General features: G+C 45.4%; 1 protein-coding gene across 1 annotated transcript in view; it reads left to right on the forward strand.

Annotated features, from left to right (window-relative positions):
• The window catches only part of KLHL6 (kelch-like family member 6), a 43,872-nt gene extending 34,217 nt beyond the window's left edge, over positions 1-9,655 (forward strand). Inside the window, exons 4-6 of the mRNA XM_008593096.1 lie at positions 2,946-3,148; positions 4,331-4,544; positions 9,354-9,655. Coding sequence (XP_008591318.1) covers positions 2,946-3,148; positions 4,331-4,544; positions 9,354-9,655 — 719 coding nt within the window. The remainder of the gene's footprint in view (positions 1-2,945; positions 3,149-4,330; positions 4,545-9,353) is intronic.
• Positions 9,656-10,350: the final 695 nt, after the last annotated feature.

Genomic DNA, 10,350 nt, shown 5'->3' on the forward strand with positions numbered 1-10,350 from the left:
AGAAATATGTTTTAACTGTGGTAGAAGATTCAAACAATACAGAGAATATAAAGTAAAATATGGCAGTTTCTCAGTGCCATTATAATTCTATGTGTTCTAATTGTTTACCAAAGTAGTTTTATATTGTCTTAGGGTGAGTAATATAGCTACTGTAACAAATCCTCGGTCTCAGTGAATTAACACAACAGGATGTGGGGATGGTGGGGGGTGGATCTGCTCCACTCAGGCATTCGGGGACCTGGGCTCCTCCCATCTTGTGATGCTGCCATTTTCTACATTTAGGGAAGAGAGAGAAACGAGAGTCAAGAAGGCACGCCTGCTCATAAAAGCCTCAGCCTAGACGTGTTCTGTTCACATTCCCTTGGCGAAAGCTAACCACGTGCCCTTCCCTCCCCTCCGCTGCCCAATCCAGATGCAGGCGGGCCGGGAAATGCAGTTTAGCTAAGTGCCCAGGAGGGAAATCACAGTCAGCTTTGCCATGTACACTGCACCTGTTCCTCTGCAACTTGTTCTTCCCCTTTCTTAAATTTGTGGTTCGTTTTTACTGATACAAGGAGTANTTTATAACCTCTAACCATTTTTCTATCAGTTATTTGCCTATTTTTTAGTAATTTTTCAAACCTCTTATTATGTATCCTTTCCTATTTGTGTTGCAAATACTTCCTCCCAGACTGTGGTTGTCTTTTAGCTTTGGTTTATATTTACATAGTCATTTTCTCTTCTGTATGATTCTGAGTACCAGGTCATGCTTAGAAAATCTCTCCCCACCCCAAGATCATTAACATATTCTCCTATATAGTCTCCAGTTACTTTTATAGCAGTTACATTTGATTTTTCGTTTAAATGTAATGTGAATAGATATCTAACTTAAGTTTTCTCCAAATGAAAAGCCAATTGTTCTAATAACATTTATTTTATGATCTCTATATATTTTAGCCTGTTTCTGTACTATTAATTTTTTTATGGTGGTAAGACATATATAACATAAGGATTTCCATTTTAAACATTTTTAAACATATAATTTTGTGGAATTAATTACATTCACAAAGTGGTGTAATCACCACCTCTAACTATTTCCGAAACTTTTTCGTCATCCTGAACGTAAACTCTGTACCCTCTGTACTCTCTGTTTCTGGTAACCTCTACTCTTAACTGTTTTTAATTGATCTGTTTGTCTAGTCTTATGCTAGTACCACAATGTTTTTTACTACAATAGCTTTTTAGAAAATATTTGATAATAAAACCTCCTTTGTTCTTTTTTTTTTTCAAAAGTTTCTTAGAAATATTCCCAAATTTACTCTTCCTAGTGAAATTTAGAATTATCTTGTCAAGTTCCCCAAAAAAGTCCTGAGAAAACTAGCATATAGATTTACCTTGGGAGGATGGACACCTTTGCAATAACATGTTTTCTCATTAATCAGGTCCTTTTTATGTCCTGAAATAAAATCATAATTTTTTTCTTTTTAATAAAGGTTGCATAAGTTTATTTGAAAGTTTATAGTTATTTTATAATTTCTGGCACTATGTAAATGATATCTACATCACAGTGTGTTGAATAGAGTCATCTGAAATGTACATAACCCAAAGAAAAATGGTCAAAGTATATGAACAAGAAATTCATAGAAGAGGAAGCTCACTCCCTTGTAGTAAGGGAAAACCGAACGGTGACATTATTTTTCTCCATCAGACTGTAAAAAAACAAGCAAAAAACCCCTCCCAATGTCCACTGCGGGGAGCGAGAGGGGCATCAGTGTAGTCAACCAGCACAGCTTTGGAGGACGCTTTGGAAGCACCTAAAAAAAATTCAGGGGGCACATGCCTTTGACCTGGAAATCCCACTTCTGGGTTCCACCCTAGACAGACCCTTACCAATGACATCATCAGGGATGTTCATCGCCTCCCCCAGTGCACATTTACAAGTCTGAAAAGTACATCTTTCACTTTAAGTAGTCGGTGGTACTCTGTTCTGATGCAGGAAATGGAAACACAAAGCTATTAAAATATTTGGTTAAAGTCACCAAAAAAGTCAGCTCTTTGTCTTGGTCTCTCTCCCTAACTGCTGAATTATGTATTTGCTGTTTATTAAGAGAGTTGTCTTGGAAAACATATTTTACCAGTTCATTCTCAAATGATCTATTGTGAGCCACTCATATTTTATGATAAAAACTAATTTAAAAACAGGACAAATCCCACTTCTAGTTTTAGGTCAGAGATACAAACCAAGAGAATGTTGTAAGATCTCTTGGTGATTTTTCCAGGTTTGTATCTTTGCTTTTTTTGTTTAAATAAATAAGCAAACATAGAACTTAAGCTGCCCTCTAATTGGCCTGCTGGTCAAGACCCTTCTGTCCCCACCAGCCTTACTTCCTGCTCCTTGTGGGCACAAGTACTGAGTCCAGGCTCCGTCTGTCCTGACAGCCTGGGCTGACTTGGGTCTGTCTCTCTGAAGCCTTCTCTGGACCCTGCTCACTTGGCCACCTCTTCTCTGAACTCTTGTGGCACTGAGGTGGCATTGCACACAGGGGCGCATAATTCACCCCTGCCTTACACGGTCTCTCTCTTCTCTGCTTCTCTGGACCCTGCTCACTTGGCCACCTCTTCTCTGAACTCTTGTGGCACTGAGGTGGCACTGCACACAGGGGCGCATAATTCACCCCTGCCTTACACAGTCTCTCTCTTCTCTCTCTTCTCTGAACTCTTGTGGCACTGAGGTGGCATTGCACACAGGGGCGCATAATTCACCCCTGCCTTACACGGTCTCTCTCTTCTCTGCTGTGCTGACTTTGTCTTCCCACCAGGCCGCACACACCTTTAGGATTTCTTTTGTCTCTGCTTAGGGTGGGGCTGGACTGGGTGCTGAGCACTTTTGAACTTTTGGTCAATTATGAGAGAAGCTGTATTTCTGACACATCTGGTGGTTCTAAAATACTTTTTACCTCTTGTAGGTGGCAAAGAAACACAGCATGATGTTTGGAAATATAATTCTTCTATAAACAAGTGGATTCAGATTGAGTATTTAAACATAGGCCGCTGGAGGCATAAGATGGTGGTGTTGGGTGGCAAGGTCTACGTGATCGGAGGTTTCGATGGCTTACAGAGGATCAACAACGTGGAGACCTACGACCCCTTCCACAACTGTTGGTCAGAGGTATAGGAGACTAGTTCTATGAGTAACTCTCCCTGTATTACCACTTCAAAGCTTTAAAACTGCCTACAGTGGTGGGCAGCTTTCTGATCACTCTGCTACCACAGAGAACACTTTTGGTGACTCTGAGCTTATCTCCTCCTAGGAGCCATTGCTTCAGCATTGCTGATCAAGGCACAGAAACAACATCCTTCCAGGTGGTAAAGCTGTGTGTGGGTTCCTGTCCTATTCTGGGCAGGATCCCAGATGTGGAGGGGAGTTTTGCCCGCATGCAAGACTTTAGCAATGCAAACTCAGATATGTATCATACTGAGGAAAAGTAAAGTGACCTCATCTCTTATATTTCCAGGTTATTCCCGATTTCAAATTTTCCTTCTCTTTATCAGATCACATGTCAGAGCATGTTCCAGTTTTACTGAAAGTAAAACACAGTCATTGTAGGCACAAACAAAGGTAGTCAGGTCACCACAACATCCAGCTAAGATCTGTCAACCTGAAAAGTGCTATATAGGGAGCTCTTAACATTTATGAGGGATGCTCCCAAGATCTTCTCAAATTATCAAGTCCTATCACAGAGTAGCTCCATGACCTAAAAGGGTCATGTAAATCGGCTAGTGGCTCTTGGAAGTCCCCTTTAGTTCACACTGTGGAAGCATGACTCTTGCTTAATCTCAAAATCTGCAATGTTGCCTCAGAGTGGGAGAGTCTGCTTACCTGCGGCCACCTTAAACCCTTATCCCAGCTTCTCTTCTTGGATATAAGACCAAGGACAATCAATGCTGGCACATACTAGGCATTCAGTAAACTTTGTTTGACTAAATGAGCACATAAATGAATATGAATATGCATGTTAGAAAAATTATTTTCCTCCAACATTGGCTGGCTTCTTCTGTATAAACCATTATTCCTGCCTATGATCCTCCTTCTCTGAGACCTGGACTCAGAAACAGGCTGGAACATCCCAACACAGTCTGCTCCAGCCTGCCTGGGGCCTGGAGGGAGGGTGGCAAATGTGCGCTTTGACTTTCTCTGTGTCCTAAGAGGAGTCAAGCCCATGGGCCTCATGACTTCAGGCAAAGGATGCCCAGGTTTGTGTCCCTTGGCATCTGGCCTATGTACTGTGAGCCACTGCAGCAATCTGGGTGCATGACTGACAGCTTCTTCTTGTGCCCCGTGCTTCTGCAGGCTGCACCTCTCCTTTGCCATGTCAGTTCCTTCGCAGCCACAAGCCATAAGAAGAAGCTGTATGTGATTGGGGGAGGACCCAATGGGAAACTGGCCACAGATAAGACTCAGTGTTATGACCCTTCAACCAATAAGTGGAGTTTAAAGTCAGCTATGCCTGTGGAGGCTAAATGCATCAATGCAGTGAGTTTCCGGGACCGTATCTATGTTGTTGGTAAGTGAGTGATGGCTTCTTATTTATCTGAGGTACCCCCACCCACGTAACCATGCAGGTAGATCAGATAAGGCCCTCCTGGGAATTCCTGGGTGATGTGGGTGGGGTTGAAAAGGCAGAGAAGATGGAGTTGGTCCAGGCCTCGGTGGAACTTACGTTGCAGTCTTGGAGGCAGAATCAGCCCACATTTAGGAGACACAAAGCAGACTGACACTGTGGCCTCGGGGAGGAGCTAGAAGTCGCTGCAGGAGCAAAGTTGTGTTGCTAGCCTTAGCAAGTGTACAGGAATTGAAACGTGCACAGTATAATAAATGCCCAATAAATGGTAGCTCTCATAATTTCTTACTTTGCGTTCATGGGAATTTTGATCTCCCCACTTGCCTTAGGGGCTCTGAAAAGTTACATTTAGTTGGCTGGCCAGACCACAGCTGGCATGTAATTGTTAAGGGTGGTGGCTCTCGATCCTGACTACTCATTAGAATCACCTAAGGAGCCTTCTACAGAAATTGGGTAGCTGGACCTCACCCTGCACCAATGAAATAAAAATGGAAAGAAGGACACTGGGCAACAGTAAAACTGTATGTTTAAAAAGCTCCAGTTAATTTTAATGTGCAGCCAGGATCGAGAACTACTGATTAAGGAGATGCCAGGAAATAAGCAACTTCAGCGAGTTAACTTCAGAGCTAATCAGAGAAGACTTCCTGGGGGCAATACATTGGAACAGATTAAGGCAAAAACACTTCTCTCCCTTGCTTCAGGTTTTGTGTGTTCGTTTATGGTCAGCCTCATGACTTTGCTTCAAAAGTCTAATCTCAAGATGGGTAACTTGGGCTGGTGTCCCGGATCCCACTCAGTCTACAAAGAGATGCCATCCCTTTAGCCACTACCATGGAGTGATGGTTCNGGGAGCGAGAGGGGCATCAGTGTAGTCAACCAGCACAGCTTTGGAGGACGCTTTGGAAGCACCTAAAAAAAATTCAGGGGGCACATGCCTTTGACCTGGAAATCCCACTTCTGGGTTCCACCCTAGACAGACCCTTACCAATGACATCATCAGGGATGTTCATCGCCTCCCCCAGTGCACATTTACAAGTCTGAAAAGTACATCTTTCACTTTAAGTAGTCGGTGGTACTCTGTTCTGATGCAGGAAATGGAAACACAAAGCTATTAAAATATTTGGTTAAAGTCACCAAAAAAGTCAGCTCTTTGTCTTGGTCTCTCTCCCTAACTGCTGAATTATGTATTTGCTGTTTATTAAGAGAGTTGTCTTGGAAAACATATTTTACCAGTTCATTCTCAAATGATCTATTGTGAGCCACTCACATTTTATGATAAAAACTAATTTAAAAACAGGACAAATCCCACTTCTAGTTTTAGGTCAGAGATACAAACCAAGAGAATGTTGTAAGATCTCTTGGTGATTTTTCCAGGTTTGTATCTTTGCTTTTTTTGTTTAAATAAATAAGCAAACATAGAACTTAAGCTGCCCTCTAATTGGCCTGCTGGTCAAGACCCTTCTGTCCCCACCAGCCTTACTTCCTGCTCCTTGTGGGCACAAGTACTGAGTCCAGGCTCCGTCTGTCCTGACAGCCTGGGCTGACTTGGGTCTGTCTCTCTGAAGCCTTCTCTGGACCCTGCTCACTTGGCCACCTCTTCTCTGAACTCTTGTGGCACTGAGGTGGCATTGCACACAGGGGCGCATAATTCACCCCTGCCTTACACGGTCTCTCTCTTCTCTGCTGTGCTGACTTTGTCTTCCCACCAGGCCGCACACACCTTTAGGATTTCTTTTGTCTCTGCTTAGGGTGGGGCTGGACTGGGTGCTGAGCACTTTTGAACTTTTGGTCAATTATGAGAGAAGCTGTATTTCTGACACATCTGGTGGTTCTAAAATACTTTTTACCTCTTGTAGGTGGCAAAGAAACACAGCATGATGTTTGGAAATATAATTCTTCTATAAACAAGTGGATTCAGATTGAGTATTTAAACATAGGCCGCTGGAGGCATAAGATGGTGGTGTTGGGTGGCAAGGTCTACGTGATCGGAGGTTTCGATGGCTTACAGAGGATCAACAACGTGGAGACCTACGACCCCTTCCACAACTGTTGGTCAGAGGTATAGGAGACTAGTTCTATGAGTAACTCTCCCTGTATTACCACTTCAAAGCTTTAAAACTGCCTACAGTGGTGGGCAGCTTTCTGATCACTCTGCTACCACAGAGAACACTTTTGGTGACTCTGAGCTTATCTCCTCCTAGGAGCCATTGCTTCAGCATTGCTGATCAAGGCACAGAAACAACATCCTTCCAGGTGGTAAAGCTGTGTGTGGGTTCCTGTCCTATTCTGGGCAGGATCCCAGATGTGGAGGGGAGTTTTGCCCGCATGCAAGACTTTAGCAATGCAAACTCAGATATGTATCATACTGAGGAAAAGTAAAGTGACCTCATCTCTTATATTTCCAGGTTATTCCCGATTTCAAATTTTCCTTCTCTTTATCAGATCACATGTCAGAGCATGTTCCAGTTTTACTGAAAGTAAAACACAGTCATTGTAGGCACAAACAAAGGTAGTCAGGTCACCACAACATCCAGCTAAGATCTGTCAACCTGAAAAGTGCTATATAGGGAGCTCTTAACATTTATGAGGGATGCTCCCAAGATCTTCTCAAATTATCAAGTCCTATCACAGAGTAGCTCCATGACCTAAAAGGGTCATGTAAATCGGCTAGTGGCTCTTGGAAGTCCCCTTTAGTTCACACTGTGGAAGCATGACTCTTGCTTAATCTCAAAATCTGCAATGTTGCCTCAGAGTGGGAGAGTCTGCTTACCTGCGGCCACCTTAAACCCTTATCCCAGCTTCTCTTCTTGGATATAAGACCAAGGACAATCAATGCTGGCACATACTAGGCATTCAGTAAACTTTGTTTGACTAAATGAGCACATAAATGAATATGAATATGCATGTTAGAAAAATTATTTTCCTCCAACATTGGCTGGCTTCTTCTGTATAAACCATTATTCCTGCCTATGATCCTCCTTCTCTGAGACCTGGACTCAGAAACAGGCTGGAACATCCCAACACAGTCTGCTCCAGCCTGCCTGGGGCCTGGAGGGAGGGTGGCAAATGTGCGCTTTGACTTTCTCTGTGTCCTAAGAGGAGTCAAGCCCATGGGCCTCATGACTTCAGGCAAAGGATGCCCAGGTTTGTGTCCCTTGGCATCTGGCCTATGTACTGTGAGCCACTGCAGCAATCTGGGTGCATGACTGACAGCTTCTTCTTGTGCCCCGTGCTTCTGCAGGCTGCACCTCTCCTTTGCCATGTCAGTTCCTTCGCAGCCACAAGCCATAAGAAGAAGCTGTATGTGATTGGGGGAGGACCCAATGGGAAACTGGCCACAGATAAGACTCAGTGTTATGACCCTTCAACCAATAAGTGGAGTTTAAAGTCAGCTATGCCTGTGGAGGCTAAATGCATCAATGCAGTGAGTTTCCGGGACCGTATCTATGTTGTTGGTAAGTGAGTGATGGCTTCTTATTTATCTGAGGTACCCCCACCCACGTAACCATGCAGGTAGATCAGATAAGGCCCTCCTGGGAATTCCTGGGTGATGTGGGTGGGGTTGAAAAGGCAGAGAAGATGGAGTTGGTCCAGGCCTCGGTGGAACTTACGTTGCAGTCTTGGAGGCAGAATCAGCCCACATTTAGGAGACACAAAGCAGACTGACACTGTGGCCTCGGGGAGGAGCTAGAAGTCGCTGCAGGAGCAAAGTTGTGTTGCTAGCCTTAGCAAGTGTACAGGAATTGAAACGTGCACAGTATAATAAATGCCCAATAAATGGTAGCTCTCATAATTTCTTACTTTGCGTTCATGGGAATTTTGATCTCCCCACTTGCCTTAGGGGCTCTGAAAAGTTACATTTAGTTGGCTGGCCAGACCACAGCTGGCATGTAATTGTTAAGGGTGGTGGCTCTCGATCCTGACTACTCATTAGAATCACCTAAGGAGCCTTCTACAGAAATTGGGTAGCTGGACCTCACCCTGCACCAATGAAATAAAAATGGAAAGAAGGACACTGGGCAACAGTAAAACTGTATGTTTAAAAAGCTCCAGTTAATTTTAATGTGCAGCCAGGATCGAGAACTACTGATTAAGGAGATGCCAGGAAATAAGCAACTTCAGCGAGTTAACTTCAGAGCTAATCAGAGAAGACTTCCTGGGGGCAATACATTGGAACAGATTAAGGCAAAAACACTTCTCTCCCTTGCTTCAGGTTTTGTGTGTTCGTTTATGGTCAGCCTCATGACTTTGCTTCAAAAGTCTAATCTCAAGATGGGTAACTTGGGCTGGTGTCCCGGATCCCACTCAGTCTACAAAGAGATGCCATCCCTTTAGCCACTACCATGGAGTGATGGTTCCTATGTACCAGCCTTCTGCCAGGTGCTTCATGTGCGCAGACCTTCTGATGTCTCATAACAGCCATGATCTTGGTGCTCATGGTTACAGATCAAACAGAGGCAGCACTGGGATGAGCTGAGTCTACCTCGTGCACCAGGTGGCATTTCCTCCAGGGAGTAGTCTTAGGGTGCCTTTGGCAGCCCTGTAAAGCCAGGTGTCCTTTAGAACCTGACTAGTACCTGGCTGTTGTGTCTCCAGCACTGGCAACTCGCAGCCCCCAGGGCTGCACTCTGGCTTTCTGCAGAGCCATCAGCCTGCTGTTTCTTTCAGCCAGCTGGTAGAATTTTAGTGGTCAGTGGGGAAGAAGACCCGATAAATGGTGGGAGGCCTACCGCCTTTCCTCTTCCTCTTCAGGTGGGGCCATGAGAGCGCTGTACGCCTACAGCCCCCTGGAAGACAGCTGGTGTCTGGTGACCCAGCTCAGCCACGAGCGGGCCAGCTGCGGCATCGCGCCCTGCAACAACCGGCTCTACATCACCGGCGGGCGGGACGAGAAGAACGAGGTCATCGCCACGGTGCTGTGCTGGGACCCCGAGGCCCAGAAACTGACGGAGGAGTGCGTCCTGCCCCGGGGGGTGTCGCACCACGGCAGCGTCACCATCAGGAAGTCGTACACCCACATCCGCAGGATCGTGCCCGGGGCGGTGTCGGTCTGAGGGCGGGCGCAAGCCTTGAGACTGGGGAGCGAGAGTGCACCGGGGAGCCCTGGCCCGGCCTCCTCGCCTCCCCACCACGTCCAGGCCCCCTGCAGGCAGCAGCTCGGCCTGAGCTGGAGGCTGCACATCGGGGGGCTCACAGCGACTCAACACGGGGCACCTTGGAAGTCACGGCTTTGGGACACTCGAGATCAGCCAGGAATGTTCCCATGACCTACCTCAGGAGGGAGGGTGCAAAGAAGAGTAATATTTAACATCAGGACATACCTACCCCTTGCCAGATTCTGTGCCAGGCGTTTGGTGACTGGATGTTATCACTGTCGTATTACGGGTGAGGAAACTGAGTCTCACAGAGGCTAAGTGACTTGCCTCAGGTCACTCAGATAGCAAGTAGCTAAGTGGGGAGTCTAAAACCAGGTCTTTCCATTTCAAAGTCAATGCCCTTTCTACCATGCAGCCTATCTCAGAGCAGGAAAAACCCAAACAGAAACAAAACCTGGCTCATTTCTCGTTCCAGCAAGTCTGCTCAGACATTCACTCAGCAAGGCAGGGAAATAAAGGTGCATCTGTTTTCTTTTCTTTTCTTTTTTCTCCTTATATGTAAACCAAGGAGCATTTTGGGCTTCTTGTCAAAGCATCCTGTAGGTTCTTCCACTTGACAGGTCTGAGGAGATGGGCTTGGGAAGGATTGTTTG

The sequence above is a fragment of the Galeopterus variegatus genome, unplaced genomic scaffold (genome assembly GCF_000696425.1).
Source record: "Galeopterus variegatus unplaced genomic scaffold, G_variegatus-3.0.2 Scaffold8700, whole genome shotgun sequence".
Taxonomy (NCBI): domain Eukaryota; kingdom Metazoa; phylum Chordata; class Mammalia; order Dermoptera; family Cynocephalidae; genus Galeopterus; species Galeopterus variegatus.